Source organism: Hyperoodon ampullatus (assembly GCF_949752795.1).
Source record: "Hyperoodon ampullatus genome assembly, chromosome: X".
In the NCBI taxonomy this organism is placed as follows: domain Eukaryota; kingdom Metazoa; phylum Chordata; class Mammalia; order Artiodactyla; family Ziphiidae; genus Hyperoodon; species Hyperoodon ampullatus.
Window position 1 is genome coordinate 59,644,072 of NC_136913.1, and position 17,949 is coordinate 59,662,020.

At 44.7% G+C, this 17,949-nt stretch overlaps 1 protein-coding gene across 1 annotated transcript; it reads left to right on the forward strand.

Moving 5' to 3' along the window:
- Nucleotides 1-1,443: 1,443 nt before the first annotated feature.
- Nucleotides 1,444-13,804, forward strand: ARR3 (arrestin 3; the record flags this gene model as incomplete). Its single annotated transcript, XM_079728047.1, has 17 exons — nt 1,444-1,512; nt 2,079-2,116; nt 2,808-2,838; nt 2,989-3,049; nt 3,247-3,291; nt 8,234-8,433; nt 8,555-8,614; nt 8,773-8,840; nt 9,478-9,613; nt 9,798-9,882; nt 10,136-10,208; nt 10,603-10,740; nt 12,241-12,324; nt 12,586-12,609; nt 12,782-12,834; nt 13,131-13,140; nt 13,519-13,804. The coding sequence occupies 17 exons, from the start codon at nt 1,444-1,446 to the stop codon at nt 13,802-13,804; spliced, it is 1,461 nt and encodes a 486-aa protein (XP_079584173.1).
- Between the last annotated feature and the right edge of the window lie 4,145 nt (nt 13,805-17,949).

The window sequence follows — 17,949 nt, forward strand, 5'->3', positions numbered from 1 at the left end:
TACCCTTGGCTTTTGTGTGGCCTGTATGCTAACACATATATATGGAATTTAAGAAAAAAACAAATGTCATGAAGAACCTAGGGGTAAAACAGGAATAAAGACACAGACCTACTTGAGAATGGACTTGAGGATATGGGGAGTGGGAAAGGTAAGTTGTGACAAAGCGAGAGAGAGGCATGGACATATATACACTACCAAACGTAAGGTACATAGCTAGTGGGAAGCAGCCGGACAGCACAGGGAGATCAGCTCGGTGCTTTGTGACCGCCTGGAGGGGTGGGACAGGGAGAGTGGGAGGGAGGGAGATGCAAGAGGGAAGGGATATGGGAACAGATGTATATGTATGACTGATTCACTTTGTTATAAAGCAGAAACTAACACACCATTGTGAAGAAATTATACTCCAATAAAGTTGTAAAAAAAAAAAAAGAGATACAGAAAGACTGGAATGTGACACAAGGCTCTCCTTTCAGAATCACAAAGGCCTATACTTTGAGCCCTCCTATTTCTATCCCTCACATTGCTTTTCTTTTTTTTTTTTTTTTTTTTTTTTTTGCAGTATGCGGGCCTCTCACTGTTGTGGCCTCTCCCGTTGCGGAGCACAGGCTCCGGACACGCAGGCTCAGCGGCCATGGCTCACGGGCCCAGCCGCTCCGTGGCATATGGGATCCTCCCGGACCGGGGCACGAACCCGTATCCCCTGCATCGGCAGGCGGACTCTCAACCACTGCGCCACCAGGGAGGCCCTGCTTTTCTTTTAATGTCCCAGAGTCCCCTTTGATCCCGGTCCTCAGGTTCAAGGCCTCACAAGGCCAAAACCTCGTAGTTCCCTTTCTCAAACTCCCCTGATTTTAACAATATCAGATTCAACCCCTGACTCCCGCCCTGTCCCAGCAGCAAGAGCCTGGTAATCTTTAGCCACTAATCTTTTAGCCACTAATCTGCTTTCCAAACTCTTGGCATCTGAGCTATTTATAAAGCAGTATTTCATGCCCCCCCCGAACCCTATTCTTCTCCCCTGACTCCCACCAATCTAAATACTCAGAGGACCTTGGGTATAAGAGGTTGGGGAGGCGAGCATAGTGACCAGAGCTGGAGACGGATGTGAGCTTCATCTTCCTCTCCAGGTAATAGTCCAAAGTCCTCTATTTCCAGCCCATACTCGGTCCCATATCCCCTGCCCTTAGCACCCCCATCAATATATCAAGAAGCACTTGAAGGGCACCTTTCCCGACACAGCTGACAGGCACTCAGGCTGAGAGACCCTGGGAGAGACCTCTGGAAGCTCCCCTAAGTTCACCCCTCAAGCCAGATCTAATACACATCAAAGAAAAGCATTAGAGAGACGTCTTCCTCTCTCTAAGTATCCCTACTCCAAGGCTTAGCACCTGGGGACATGGATGGAGATAAGGGTGGGAAAATCTGGGGAGGGTGGTGAGAGCGATGAATAGGTTCAAGGAAGGCTTTCAACCTCCATACAGGTTTCTGCCACCAACAACCACGAGCATGAGGGTACCAACCTTTTCTCTCCCACACCTTTCTCCTTTCTTAGCTGAGTATTAAGGCCACTGTGAGGAGAACTCAGGCTCAGAATCCATTGCAGGAGCAAAGCCAGAGTCTGGGTTTTGTTCATTCATTCATTCATTCATTCGTATATCTAACAAACATGTCTTGGTGCCTACCGTGTGCCAGGTGATGTTCAGACTCATCCAGTCCAATTCTCCTCATACTTTCCTGGATGGAGGCCTTTCTCCAGACAAACTTCTTCTCTCAAAAGGCTCTCAAGAGCACCCCAGCTATTTCAAAAAGCCTCACTCTTTCTGGAGAATAGACAATATGGTTAGTCAACAATTCATAAAAACTAGGGAAGGTTTTTTCCCATGTCCAGGATAGTTGAGATTATGGCTGAATAAGTAACCTTGACATGAGGGAGAATAGCAGGCGTGGATCGTGGTGAGGTGTCTATCTAAGAAGAAAAGGTTACATCCCACTAGGTGTGTCTGGATGGTATACCAGAGCCAGGTAAGGAGAATAGGGACCAAATGACTGAGCATTCCCCGTTCTTTCCCTTTTGCCAGAAAAGGCTCAACATCAACGCCATGGCCAACATATCCAGGTAAGTAAGAACTCCTAATTCTCTGAATCTGTGACTTGTCACTTACCCAAACCCAAGTACTTGCCTTTGGGGTGAAGGGGTTTGCAACCTCTCCCCAACTTGTGTCTTGGGCTCTATCCCAACTGCCTCCACCTTTGTGTCATTTCGCTCTCCTTGGGCCTCTTCTTTTTTTTTTCCAGCTCCTCCCCAATCCCACCAGTAAGATTTATTTATTATTTATTTATTTTATTTATTTTTGACTGCGTTGGGTCTTAGTTGCGGCACGCGGAATCTTGGTTGTGGCACACGGACTTCTCTCTAGTTGTGGCGTGTGGGTTTTCTCTTCTCCAGTTGTGGAGTGCAAGCTCCAGGGCACATGGGCTCTGTAGTTGTGGTGCACGGGGTCCAGAGTGCGTGGGCTCTGTAGCTTGTGGCACTCGGGCTCTCTTGTTGAGGCCCGAGAGCTCAGTAGTTGTGGCATGCAGGCTTAGTTGCCCCCAGGCATGTGGGATCTTAGTTCCCTCACCAGGGATTGAACCTGCGTCCCCTGCATTGTAAGGTGGATTCTTTACCACTGGACCTCCAGGGAAGTCCCTGGGCCTCTTCTTCTAATCCTAGAAATATTTCCTTTTCTCCCCACTTCCCTTTCTCTTCTTCTCCCCTTCCCTTCTCTTCCAATCTCCCTCCCTATCCTCTGATTTTCTCCTCATAGGGTGTTTAAGAAGACCTGCTCCAATGGCAAGGTGAGAGAGCCTGGCCCAGCTGGGCAAATAAGAGGGAAAAAGGGATAGGTTGGTACGTCCTTCACGGTCTCAGGGGTTTGGGTTGGGGGCTTCAGGGGAATCCATTCAAAGGTGGTTATGAGAATAACATGGGAGGTTGTTCCACAACAGCTCTCCATCTACCTGGGGAAACGGGACTTCGTGGACCACGTGGACATGGTGGAACCCATTGGTCAGTGAGTCCAAAAAGGGAAAGAACCTGGGGAGAAGGGAATGGGTGTGAGGGAGTAAAAGAAAGCCAAGAAAGGACCATGCAGAAGAAGAGGCCAATTAAAGAGAAAAATGGGAGGAACCATTCAGGGGTCAACTTCTGTTTCATAGTCTGAGGACCTTTCCTGACCAGAGGGCCATCTCTCCCCCTCTCCACAGATGGTGTAGTCCTGGTTGACCCTGATTACTTAAAAGGTCGAAAGAGTAAGTAAAAATCCTTGTTGGTCTGTGTATGTGCCAGGGACCCCAACCTAAAATGTCACACATGCCAGACAAGTAACCTGAATGAGTGGAGTGGACGAGTGGACCAGAGGGGTATAAGAAAATATAAAAGTAGTGGGAACTGTGAATGTCTTGTCTGGTGGAGGCTAACCACTGAGAATTTCAGCCCAGTGTGGCCAGATTTTCCAATTGTTAAAGAGGAACTGGAAATGAAGCTCAGAATACGACCTTCAGAGGCCCAAAGTCTGAAAAGATTCTAGTGCCCCTTCCCCAAATGATATTCAAAATAGATACATTTCTAAAGCATAAATGAAATTTTGTTTTTCAAGATCACACAAAATTTACATGTGTGCTGAAATTAAGTCTTTTCCTAAAATTTCTGATTTTCTCCATTACTGTTGGTGGTGCCTCTGCTTAGGCTGCCCATGGAAAGATCCAGTACACCAGAAATCCATATTTTAATGCAAATTTCCTGATTTTCAAATGTTGGCAACTAATTAAAAGATTTTTAAAGGCCTGGATAAACAAAAAACTCTATTTTTCCATAGGCTGGATGTGATCTTCAGCCTGCCACTTTGCATTTGCTTTTTCCTTTAATTGCATATGTCTTTCCATATCTCCTTTGTGTAGAGAAACCCAGTTTTTCCACTAAAAAAATCCCCAACAAAGAAACAAACAAAACAATAACTACAGCAAGTAACAGCAAGCGACATTGCTCTGGCTACAGTATTATATATCCAGATTACACTGAAATATTGTCTTGCCACTTTTTTTTTCTTTTAATTCTTACTCTGTGATCCAATTAGACTGCAAATTGACTTTGATGTGAAAAAGGCTCAGAACAAGTTGATGAATACTAGTTCAGATGTAACCTTTAGATATTGTGGAATAAACCAGACTTAGTCGCTCAGATTAAACAGTGCGGATAAGCAGTCCACCCAGTTTTAAATATCAGAGGAACTTTGGGGTATGGCCAGTAAATTAACCAATTTATTTAAGACTCTCAATTACTCTGTAGTTCTAAAACCTAAATCATTTGTTCACAGTCCTACAAAGTCTTCAGAATAACCTACAGAAAGAAATCTTTCGTTGAAAAAATGCATGTCAATCCAGGAATAAGATGTGTTTTTTCCTTTAATTCTAATCTTCTTCATGTCCCTTAGTAGTTTTATATTATTATTCATTTAAGTTGTATAGACTTAAGTTTATTCCTTAGCTACTTTATATGTTTTGTTACTTTTATGAAGATAATCTTATTTGCATCATATATTCAAATATGCTTTTTTTTTCCTTTTGAGGTGCATTTGTTGATGTGAAATATGCTTACACTACACCTTGAATGAAAAAGGCTGGTTGTAGGGCAATATATGCGGTTGTGTGAATGAAGTGCGGTTTAACAAAAATTGATGTGGGATCTCTCTGTATTATTTCTTACAACCGCATGTGATGATCTCAAAATAAAATGTTTCATTTCAAAAAGGCAATGAGAGAGAAGTCAATAGCTAAGGTGGCCTTATGTTTAATTATAGAAACAAAGTTGGAAGCAAATGCAACAGAAATTAACAGCAGTTATCTCTGGAATATGATGTATGATGGCAGGGCTTTGATTCTCTTTGTGTTTTCTGATTGCCACACAATTAATATGTATTGTTTATATAATAAACACAAATATAGATTAATAACTTTAGAACAGATGTTGAATTAAAAAAAAATAAAAACAAGCTATTTCCTAACACACTAAAAAAGGATGATTCTAAACTGCCAGAGAGCCAATAAGATCTTGGGGGTGGAGTGATGCCCTTCCCACATGCCACAGCGGGACGTGACAGAACAATTCATCTGATTAACACCTTTACCTCAGGGGCTATTAGATACCCTTCTGCCTGGCCTCGCCTGATCTTTTTCTGTCTTATTTCTCATCTCTTTCATTTCCTCCCTTCCATTGCTTCCTTCCAGCCACCTCTTTTCCTCTTTTTCTTATCTTCTCTGTTTTTTCTTTTCCTTTGCCCCCTCTTTCCTTTTCCTTTTCTTTCTCTCTCCCTTTCCCAATTTTATTGGCATGATTGGGAACCAAGGTGAATTTAATTTGTTGTATCTTTTGAAAATTGTTAAGTTTGTCTTCATTGTAGAAATATTAGAAAGTACAGATGAAGGAGAAAAAGACTGTAATCCTCTCACCCAGAGATAATCACTAATATTTCACTTCATATTTATTCATATTTTCTGAGCAAAAATATCTATATTTTTATTAAAAATGCTATATTATAAATAACATTTTCTAATCTTTTTTACCTATGCAATATGTTAAAATCTATAAAGTTTTAAGTTGCCTAGTAGTATATTGTATGGGTGTACCATAATATATTTAGCCAACTTCAATCGTTGGACATTTTTTGCTATGATAAACAACCCCAAAAGTACATGCTTGTATGTATTTCTTTTCATACTTGTCCAATTATTTCTTTAGACTAAATGCCTAGAAAAGGAATGAAGGGCCAAAGGGCAGTCACACATTTTTAAAGGTTTCTATTGCCAAATTGCCCTTCAAAATGGTTGTACCAATTAACTCTCCCTCCTGCAGGGTATGAGGTTGCCCATTGCCCCAGTCATTATAAACACTACCATTATCATTACTTTCAGTCTTTACTGTATCTTTTGAATATAGATTCATTTTCTTTGCTTGCTCGTAATTTTAAAAGCAGATAATCTGGCTGTTTGATATTTTGATCTCTTAAAAATACAAAAATTACTTGCTTTCTACTAGTGTGTGGCTCTTGGTAGTTTTCTTTTCTTTGGGTCAGGGCTCCTGATTAAAAGTAAGATTCTCCACCCCTGTTCTAAATCTTTCCTTCCCTCAGTCTCTGTCACTGTCCTTGGACAGCTATCTTTCTGTACCCCACCCCACACCACTAGTGCACTCAAGTGACTTTCTATTTGCCCATAATCTTAGGTACTAGCTGCAATGTATAAGTTCATTTATAACTGTTCCACTTTTCTAATATTCCCATGATCATCATCATCATCATCATCCACATCTAATTTAAATTTCCAAAGGGATTTCTCATACGTCAACTCCTTACAACCGTGAGTTAAGTTGGGCATGTACAAGACTGGGCTTTGGAGTCAGGCCTGAGTTGAAATCCTGGGCTGTCACTTAGCTGCTCTGAACTCATTTTCTCTACCTGTAAAGTGGAGATAATAATACTTCAGAGGATTATTGTGAGGTCCAAATAACATATATAGAGCTCTCAGTGCAGTCCTATTATTGACAGGTGAAATAACTGAGGCTCAGACAACTCGAGGGATTTATGCAAGTCATATTCAAGCCCAAGTATTCTGACCCTAGAGAGTTATGTAATGAATACCCTGTACTCACCACCTAGCTTTAAAAAGAATTACAGAATCAAACTGAAGTCTCCTGTGTATCCTTCCCTAATCCCATACTCCTTCCTCCCTCCCTCCTTTTCTTCCTGCCTCCACTGCAGATAATTACTATCCTGAATTTGATGTTTATTACTCCCATGATGTTTCTATACTTCTACTCTATATTTATATATCAATGAGCAACTTTGGTACTGTTCTACATGCTTTTCAACTTTACGTACATGGTATCAGATTGTGCATATCATCCTGCAGCTAGCATTTTTTACTCAATAGTTTTTGAGACTTAACCATGTTAATACATGGAGTTTAGTTCATTTATTTTAACCTCAGTTTAGTATTCCATGATATGAATATACCACAACTGTTTACCCATTCTCCCATTGATAGGTATTTAAATCATTTCCAATCTTATGCTATGACAAACATTGACACAATGAACATTCTCATAGGTATCTCCTTATAGACATGAGCAAGACTTCCTCTAAATTTGTCTTAGGTCATAAGATATGAGAAGATTCAGCTTTACTGGATAGTGCCCAACAGTTTTCCAAAGTGGCTGTACTCATTTGTTAGCAAATTTTTTTCTGCATTCCTTTGACCAACTACAAATCTCCAGGTCCTTGAATTTTCTCTTGTATCTGTCTTAACATCTTACTGGTTTCCTCATTAATTGAATTGCCCTCTGTAAAAAAATAAATAAATAAACCTAGGGACTCTGACAGAAAAAAAAAGTGGTTGTACTAATGTATATTCCCACCACAGTGTGTAATGAACCATATTGCTCCACATCTGGAGCACTGCTCAACACATAGTGCTGTCAGACTTTAAAGTTTTTGACAATATGATGGGTGTGAAGTGTTATCACATTGTGGGTTTTTAAAAAGTATTTATTTATTTATTTGGCTGCGCTGGGTCTTAGTTGCGGCATGCAGGATCTTTGTTGTGGCATGCGGGATTTTTTTTTTTAGTTGCAGCATGCAGGATCTTTTAGTTGCAGCATGTGAGCTCTTAGTTGCAGCATGTGGGATCTAGTTCCCTGACCAGGAATCGAACCCAGGCCACCTGCATTGGGAGTGCAGAGCCTTAACCATGGGACCATCAGGGAAGTCCTCTCATTGTGGTTTTAATGTGCACTTATCTGATTATTATTAGATTGGACATGTTTTCATACCTTATTGGCCATTCCGTTTTGCTCTTCTGTGCAGAGCCTATTCATAAACTTTGCACACTTTTATGTTGGGCTGTTTTTATTTTTATTACTGATTTGTGGGAGTTCTTTATATATTACGAACACTAAACTTTTGTTTGTTATATGTGTTGCAAATATTTCCTCTCAGGCTTTTGCTTGTTTCATTATTTATAAAGATTCTTAATGTAAAGAAGTTTTAAATTTACTATAGTCAAAAGTATTGATTCTTTTCTTTATGATCATACTGTTTTGATCATATTACATTGTCTCTCCATGTCTTCCTCTGAGCTATTTAAGATCTCCTTTTCCCCTCGGGTCTGACAGGCCACTCTCTTCCTCCTTTGCCTGCAGTGTTTGTCATGTTGACGTGTGCCTTTCGCTATGGCCATGATGACTTGGATGTGATTGGTCTGACGTTCCGCAAAGATCTGTATGTACAGGTCCAGCAAGTGGTCCCAGTTGAGCACAGCAGCCCCCAGGGGCCCCTCACAGTCCTGCAGGAGCAACTGCTGCACAAGCTGGGGGACAATGCCTACCCTTTTACCCTGCAGGTACTAACCCCAAGTCCCAGGTAAGGCTTCCAGGGAAGATTAAGAAAGGAAGCTAAAGAAGGAGAACAGAGGAAAGGGGTCCCTGTTTCTTCTGTTTGCTGACCTCCTTCTGATCTTTTAGATGGTTGTCAACCTGCCCTGTTCAGTGACACTGCAGCCAGGTCCTGATGATACAGGGAAGGTGAGGTGTGGGTTCTGAGAAAGAGGGACAGAGGGATAAATGGACAAGACTAGAAAAAGGGACAGCTAAGGGACGGGATCAGACATTTCCTTATAAACCCATGAGGAAGGGAGGGGTAGTGTCAGAAATGAGCTTTCCTTGCTCCTGCCCCTTTGCAGGCCTGTGGTGTTGACTTTGAAGTGAAGAGTTTCTGTGCTGAAAACCTGGAGGAGAAAGTCTCCAAGAGGTATTTCTTTCGTCCTCTCCAAAATCCCTGCCTCCGGCCTGCACCAGAAAACAAATCTTGCTCTCAGGACAGAAACAGCCCTACTTCTAACCTCTATAGCACAGTCACCACCAACTCAGATGCCCAGTTCTGATTTCACTCTGACTTCTCTTCTTTGCTCTAGGGCAAGGGTCAGCAAACTTTCCTGTAAAAGGCCAAAAAAGAGAAATATTCAGGCTTTGTGAGCAATGTAGTTTCTGTTGTAACTACTCAGCTGTGCCACTGTAGCGTGAAAACAGCCATAGGCAGTACGTAAATGCACGAGTGTGGCTTTATTTATGGACACTGAAATTTGAATTTTACATAATTTCCACGTCATGAAATATTATTGTGGATTTTTTTTCAACCATTAAAAAATGTAATAACCATTCTTAGTTTGCAGGCCATACAGAAACAGGCAGCAGGCCAGATTTGGCCATTGAGCCATAGTTTGCTGACCTGTGGTCTAGATACCTACCTTGAGGGTCCAGAGGAGTTCTCTGACAGAGGCCTCCCACCACCTCCCCGCCCCAAGCAAGGACTGGCCTACAGGGTTAGCATGAGAAAGGTCTGTGGGTCCTAAGGAGACATTCTGGCTGTCCTCTTGGCCTCTACTTAGAGACTCTGTGCGGCTGGTGATTCGGAAAATCCAGTTTGCACCCCTGGAGCCAGGCCCTGGCCCCTGGGCCCAGACTGTTCGCTGCTTCCTTCTGTCAGCTCAGCCCCTACAACTCCAGGCCTGGATGGACAGGGAGGTTTGTGACCCCCATTTCCTGACCCCTACCATGCAAACCCTCTGACACCCTTTCTTCATTTATCTCCTACTTGGGAAGACAAGGGTGGAAGCCAGGGTGGCAAAAGCACTGAGGAAACAAATTCTAGGTCTTGATCTGGGTGTTCTCCCTCCAGTCTTATAATGGGCCTCTCCTCCTGCTTCAGGTTCACTACCACAGCAAATCCATCACTGTCAACGTTTCCATCAACAACTGCACCAACAAGGTCATCAAAAATATTAAGATTTCAGGTGAGCCTCTTTTCCTATCCCCCTGCACCTGGTCCCAAATGCAGAGGTCTTTTTCCAGAACTCTGCCCCACTTACCCAGTCTTCATTCATCTAAGCTTTCCCTCCATTGCAGGCTTATCAGAACACGTATCTCTCTTTGTCCATATGTACATCTTAGTATATCATGAGTAGTGTGCCCGTGTACAAGGGCAGCAAGTTGGGGTCTCGAGGATGACTGACTAATTGTAGTCATGTGTTTTTCCTGGCTCTTCAGTTGACCAGATCACAGATGTCGTCCTGTATTCACTAGACAACTACACCAAGACTGTGTTCGTTCAGGAGTTCATGTGAGCTGGCACTGGGGCCTGGGTCAGAGAGCCAAGGGACAGGGTGGTGGGAAGAGGGCCGGGGTCTGGAGGCAGAGGAGGGGGTTGGGGAAAGAAGGAAGTGGAGAAGAGCCCAGGACTGAGGAACATCAAGGTGAGGGTTGATGTGGAAAGAGAGAGGGATTCTCAAGAGAGCTGGAGTGGGGATACCACAAGAGGATCATCAAGTCCTGAGAGAGGGCAGAGGCATAAGGATTTCCCACCAGAGTAAATTGTTCCCACTCTCCACAGTCAGACATGCCAGCTCTCTTGGATACTCCAGTAGTTCCATGGAATCGTGCAAAAAACTCTTGGGAATGAGAATCACTTAGTTGGCAAGCCTAGCTTAAGTTCATCTCTTCTTTTCCTTTGAAAGGGAGACTATAGCTGCTAACTCCACCTTCTCCAAGAGCTTTGCAGTAACCCCACTCCTGGCTGCCAACTGCCAGAAACAGGGCCTGGCACTGGATGGCAAATTCAAGCATGGTGATACCAATCTGGCCTCTAGCACGATGTAAGTTCAAATGTAACTCCCAACCTTCATTTTCTACCCCCAACCCATTCTGTGTGCTATATATACAGTTCTGAGGTTTCACCTTCAATGAGGCCTACCTGTTTTTAAAAATGTCCCTAGGTCAGTGTTCAGAGCTGCCTCCAGGCAAGAGGGCTGACAGTAAGCTAAATAATACCCATGGGACCAATGGCAGGCTTAGGTCATAGGCAACAAGAAAGGAAAAAGTGGAAAGGAAAAATTCCTTATGTTGTATAATATTTTACAGCTCATAAAGGTCTTACGTATGGTACTGTTATCTTCATAAGAATCCCATTAAAGTAGGCTGGATATGTATTCTTATTCTACTTTACACTTAACGACCCTGAGGCTCAGAGAGATGAAGGAACTTGTCCAAGCTTGCGTAGCTAATAAGTGGCAGAGATGGAAAAGATTCTATCACATGTCATCTGGCTCTAACACTGCAATCACTACAGCAGCTACTCTCTAGTGAAGATAGAAGTTCAATGGAAGACAGATGAGAAATGGAGAGAAAAGAGGACAAAAAGAAGAAAAATATGATAGGAATTGATATAATTCTATCAAATCGTTCATTTGGTCCTATGCCTAACACTTGGAGGCCCTAGTGTAAGATGTGTCTCCCACCAAAAGCCATCTGCCACCATCTAACAAGCATTAATTCCCACTGCCTTTCCCTATGCCTTATCAATCATGTAGCTATGGACTATTATTGCTTGAAAGAGCCTGAGAAATCATACAAACAGCATTATTTTACAGATAGAGGATCAGCATCCCAGGGCAATGAAGAGACTTTCCCAAGATCATAGTTTCCTGTGCCTTATTTTTCAATCAGTGGGTTTTCATTGAACACCTGTTACATGCTTATTCCTATGCTAAGCAATGTGGGAGGATACAAAGACGTTTAAGACAGTCTCTGCCTTCAGTCAATTTACAGCTTAAACGGAGAACAAAGAGGAATTTAAATGCAATCTAACAGTTAAATGTTAGTACGTGTGGTTCAGACTACAAATCCGATAGAAGTTAATAGAAGCCAGCACAGCTGGAGAGGGCTTCCTAGAGGAGACAGAAGGAGCTAGAGCTCGAAGGTGTTGGATCTGGATAGCAACAGAGGAAGAAAAGAGTGTTCCGGGTTGGGAACATAGCCTGCGCAAAGGCTAGAAGGTAGGAATCTGCATGGCACGTTCTGAGCATGGAGAGAGCATGGGTCCACTTAGGTTGTATCCCAGGTGTTAGGGAGTTAGGGCAGGAAGGTTAGATTGTTAAGGGTCATGAAAGCCAAGCAGTGTAGTAGTCATATTCAGAGAGGTAGGCTCCTGAGCAGAGGGTGACCTGGTAAAATTGGATCTGAGGAACAGAAGTGTGGTCCCAGTGAGTAGGAGATCAGAGCCTGGGAGCCCTGTCACATGACAAAAGGTGCACTGAATGAATTAACCCCCAGACCCTCCCCTCCAAACACACAACAATGAATACTACCACCTCCAGTCTTCGACCAGGAATGGACAAGGAACTGCTGGGGATCCTGGTGTCCTACAAAGTCAGAGTCAACCTGATGGTGTCCTGTGGAGGGTAAGAGTGTAGGGTCTGTCTGGGCAGGGGCTGGGGAGCCACTTCTGTTTTCCTCCCAGTTGGACTGACCCACTCCAGCTATTCCCCACCCCTTCTCCTGGACCAGTTTCCCAAACCTGTGAGCTCCACGAACAAGCCACCTTCCCTTCCAGAAACCCATTCTGTGGTTGAGTTGGCCTTACAATCCTTCATTCCCCTGCAAAATTAGGTTGCTACTAACCATTTCCAGCTGCTAATTTTAGGGTGTCATTCTACCCTCAGCATCCTAGGTGACCTGACAGCCAGGTAAGACACTGTGGGGAGGGGGAACTGGGGCAAGAAGGGGAGGATGCGATCAGGAGACCAAAAGAATGACACGAGAGAATCTAAGGGCATCCCGGGACTAGAAAAATTGAGGGAGAGGTTCAGGGAGTGGCCTTGGAGGGAAATCTGTGACTCTACCTTGGGATCCTTGCAGTGATGTTGGCGTGGAGCTGCCCTTGATCCTGATGCATCCAAAGCCATCGAACGGTGAGTGACCAGGTGGGACTCACAGGAACAGTGGTCCGGAGGGTTGGGGACCAAGCAGTTCTGATCTCATGAATCGAGGACTGGCAGTTTGGGTAGGGATTGAATAGCAATAGGTAGGTTGGGTGTCTAGGTTTTCAGGGGAAGTCGGTTGTGTGTGTGTGTGTGTGTGTGTGTGTGTGTGTTGTGTATATGGGAGGGAGAGGGTTAAAAAGGGAGAGGAATGAGTAACAGGACATTGCTTCAGGGAACTTATCAGCTTCGATCCATATTTCCTTCCCTCTCCATGCTTGCTACAGAGGCTGCTAGGTAAGAAAATGTGAGGCCTGGAAACCTCGCCCCCCCTTCCCCACTGCCACTCTCCATTTTATGACGATGGAAATGGAAAAAAGCTTCCCTGGAGTGTTGCTTTCACTAGGTGTGCAGTGGAAACATGTGGTTTAGCTTCGTGTCATAGTTCAGTGCTTTTCATACGCCCCCCTCTTTCCCTTCTTGCGTCCCCCGCCCTCCACCTCCTGCTCTTCTCCCAATCGTCCATCCCCCTCATCCCTTCCAGGTTTCTTTTTCCTGCCCCCCGCGCCTCCTCACCCTAACTTCTCCCGTCTTTCATTCTCCCATCCCTTCCCTCCTTCCCACCTTCCATTCTTATTTCCCCTCTGGCCCTCATGGGGGCTTTTGTGTTGGCAGACTGGGGAGGGAACAAAGGAAACAAGCCAGTGGGATCCAAGTGGGGCGGGGGCAGCTGAGAGGGCGTGAGGATCGGAGTTGGGAAGCAGGGAAGGGATCACTTCTCTGGGATCAGGAAACGGGAGTGGATGTGGAAGACGCTCAGACAGCTGTTCCTAACCCTCCATTTCCCTCTCCTGCTTCTGCAAGCTCTGAGGACATAGTCATCGAGGAGTTCGCTCAGCAGCAGCCCGGCAGAGAGGAGAGCCAGGAGGCTTTGGCGGCCGAGGGGAATGAGGGCACCTGAGTGCCTGGCTCGGGTGCCTCTGTGTGGAAGCCCCACTGTAACACTCTAATAAATCAGCTTGTCCACATGTGCCCGCTGATCGCTTTGGTATCTCCTCCTCCTGGAGGAGGGTAATGGAACTACCTAGAATGAGCCACCTCCCCACCCGCCACCCCACATCAGTGATTAGATCTCCTGCAGCATGTGCTTTTCCTCTAAACAACCCTGACTTCCCTCCGGCAAGGCCACCCACCCCTGAGTCCTTCAACTTTCCTTCTGGGCCCTGGTCACCTCTGCCCCCACCCCAACTATCCCACTCCCACCTCGGAGCTGCGGGCAGCGCCTGAGGGGACACGGCCCTGAGACCAGGCCTGAGGGTGACGCTGATGGTTGGACAGAGAGTGCCATGTGACCCCAGGCAACAAGTGCCACCCACCTGCCAAGCATACAGCACACCACAAGGCCCACAGCCGAGGCACCCAAGCACCAGTCTCTGCGCAAATCCAAACACTGCAATCCTTGGGGGTCAGAGCAGTGGGGGTCTGGGTTGGGCTTTGGGAACAGGAAGGTGTGATGGTATGGAATGGAATGGGGTGTTCTCTGGGGAATCAATTTCCTCCTCGCCCAGGGTGACACTTGGCCTACTTATCATCACCCACTTTATGTACAACAGCTTCGAAGGCGCCTGCTGGGTGAGCCCACCGCCAAGGCATCACACAGTACATTTTTGCCCCCTTCTTTGGTCAACTTACCCAGGGATTCTTCTCCTCAAAGTTATCTATTGTAAGTGTTGAAAAGCTGAGCCAGGACACTTTTCAAGTGCTATTCTCCACTTCCGGGTCTAACACTGCCTGGTATTGGGGGTAGAGGAGGGGTTTGCAGGAGACCTTTGGAATTGACTTTCTAAGATCATGTACTTGGAGGACTGAATAGTGAGTGTTCACTCTCATGCCACTAATCCGGTACCTCAATCACTTAGGCCTATTCATCACAGTAGGGTAGCACCACCCCACATTACCTGTGGATAAAGAAGGAGAAATAAAATGTGAAACCTCCCCAAACTACCAAATCCTGTGCTGTTTCTTATTCTGTCTGCCCTCATCTAATCTCCAGCTGTAACAAAGTCCAAGTAGCCTTGAATCCTTAAATCTGCTGCTCTGTAGGGTCTTCCTTAATCAAAATAGTGTATTGAGATCGGACCTGTCCTAGGATGGTAGGCACTTGGTTTGTGGCCATAGCGGCGACTTTTCAGGAACCCAATTTCCTTGACTCTTTTTATGCCTTTATTAAGTTCTAGCCTTTAAAAAGCTAGTTTCTTTTCTATCTCTCTCCACCTTCTTTCTAAACATTTGTTTTATGCAGGTTCAGCTGCAGCTATGGAATGCAGCTGGCCAGAACTTCTGCAGCTTAATTCTAGCAACATTCATGATTTAACTATTGCTGTGGTTGTCTATGACATCACAAGTGGGAGTTATGCCACGTTTTACTTGAAAAGGGGATTGAGGGAAGCAATAGAGAGGTTGGTAAGACTAGCAGAGAGGATTAAAAAATACAAGCATTAGGGCATAAGAAAAAAAAAAAAGACTAGGAGAGAAAGACAGGTACGTTATTTTCTCCAAATCTCTACTAAATGTTTCAACTCTCTGCAACACATTGTCCTGTAGACATCAACTTTTTCAAGGAAACAGGTAAGTGGGTAGAAGATGTACGGGCAGAGTATATCATCATCATGTTCGTGGGTAACAAGATTGATCTGAACAACAAAAGGAAAGGTATAACTGCAACTGCTTCTGGCATACCTAGAGCTCAATCCCAATGGGGAGGGTCTACTGTGCTCTATTTACTTGGGAGGAGTTACCTGTGTCAGGGATCAGAAAGGTCATGGGTTCAGGGCTTCGAGGGTTCCTGGTCGTAGGGATGCATCTTTACACCTCAGAAGGATCTATCCCTATCCACTAACTCTGGGTCAGAAGGGGGTCTTACCATTATCTGGCCCCTTGTATCATTTCTCATTTGCCCAGACAAGTCTCTACCGAGGAGGCAGAAGAAAAATCCAGAGACCTCAATGTGATGTTTATTGAGACCAGTGCCAAATTCACCACTGCTTATTCTTTTGGATAACCTTGGCTTGTCCTATCGAGGGGTGGGGGTAAGGTTCATCTCCCCATCATGCAGTGCAAAGGCCTGGAATCATATCTCTAAACCTGACCTTTTTTCTTTCTTTTGCGCGCGCACACACACACACACACACACACACACATACACAGCTATTCCATAGCATGGCTTCTGCCCTCACTTCCAGAGGTAATTCCTCTCCACTGAAGGAAGACGAGACTATCCTTTCTCCCAGCTTTGCTGGGGTAGGGAGGGTACAAGCAGAGAAGGCAAACTTCCTTTGCTTTGATGGCCAGGCCAATTTTTCTGCCTGACTGATACTGAAGGGAAAATGGGACTAACTTCAGCCCAAAGCAGCTCCCTGGTTTGCCTTTAGGTGAAAGGGATCATAAGATAAAAATTCCTTTTCTGTATGTCCTAGAAGATGCCCCTGGAAGTTGAGATTTGACCCCAGCCACTTTATTACCTTCCTTCCTTACCACACACTTCAGTGCTAAAATCCAACTGGAACCCTCCAATGAGTTAGGCATCAAAAACCATTGTTCCTGTTGATAGCTTAGGTTATCTCTGTGCCTAATATGATCAACTTACTGCATTTGGGCTTCCCAGTACCAGTCCTTCTCCCCCAACCTCATGTTTATGGTTTAAATACTTGGCCACTTACTAAGCTCTTGTTCAATTCCTAGGCTTAGGAGTAAAACGGAACCCCTGAAAATACTATCACTTTCTCTTGACCACTTCTCACACTTACAGGGTGGAAAGTTCTGGCAGAGTCCAGGAATCCCACTTGGCCGTCTATGACTGCTAAAACACATCTATGGGGATGCAGTTCTACAGCAGCTGGGATACCTCAAAGATTGATACAGTTCCTTCTCCACTGTTTTCTTATCTCACCCTCAATAAATGACTGGTCCTTTCACCTCAGCCTCTTATCGTTTGCACCTTCTCCATGCTCTACCTACACCTCCACAATGCAGTTGCATCATGCTGGTGCCCCAACACAGAACCATTCTAAATACCTCAAAGAACCAATTTAGGGCAGGATTTTTGCCTCTTAGGCCTGTGGCACCTGGCTTGGACTTTTTACCCTGTTTACTACACTTCTTCGATGAGTTGATTTAAAACCTTTTAACCACAGACGAGTCTTGAACCTCAACATTCAGTAGACTCAGCCAATATGCCTTTGTGCAAGTATCTCAGCCTCTATTTTTTTACTCAGATGGCCATTGGGGGGCAGCAGAGCAAACAGGAGCATATATTCTATATGCGGGAATTTCCCAGGAAACACAGAGACAGCTAGATTGATTGTACCTCTAGCTCTGCTCACTAGGATGTTGCTACCTGACAATAGCAGCGAGCCTCTGGAAGAGGTACCATAGTACAGCTGGGGTGGGTTTTATAGGAAGAACCAGAACTTCCTCACAGAGAGATGTTACTACTATTTAGAACTGTTTCCCATATTTGAAGACTTATTCCCCTTATTTTAAAATCCATTAAAAACAAAAAAGAAGCATGGAAACCCTGGGTGATTAGTGCTTCGCAGAGTTAGTAAATTGGTTTGTTTGTGCAAAATTTGGAGAGAAGAGAGTAGAGTGGCAAAGTGAGTTAACTGTGGCAACATGAGTAGAAGTGGCACTGAAAGTGCAGAGGGGCAGCCTCCTAATTGTATTGTGATTTTTTTTTTTTTTTGCAGTACGCGGGCCTCTCACTGCTGTGGCCTCTTCCGCTGTGGAGCACAGGCTCCGGACGCGCAGGCCCAGCGGCCATGGCCCACGGGCCCAGCCGCTCCGCGGCATGTGGGATCTTCCCGGACCGGGGCACGAACCCGTGTCCCCCGCATCGGCAGGCGGACCCCCAACCACTGCGCCACCAGGGAAGCCTGTATTGTGATTTTTTAAATCGAGGTATAGTTGATGTACATAATTGTATTGTGACTTTGAATAAAAAGATCTTTAAGTACAAAAAAATATAAATAAATAAAAATAAAAATTCAGACATCCAGGCTCCACCTCAGATCAACAGAATTACTCAATGGAGGCAAGGGCCTCAAA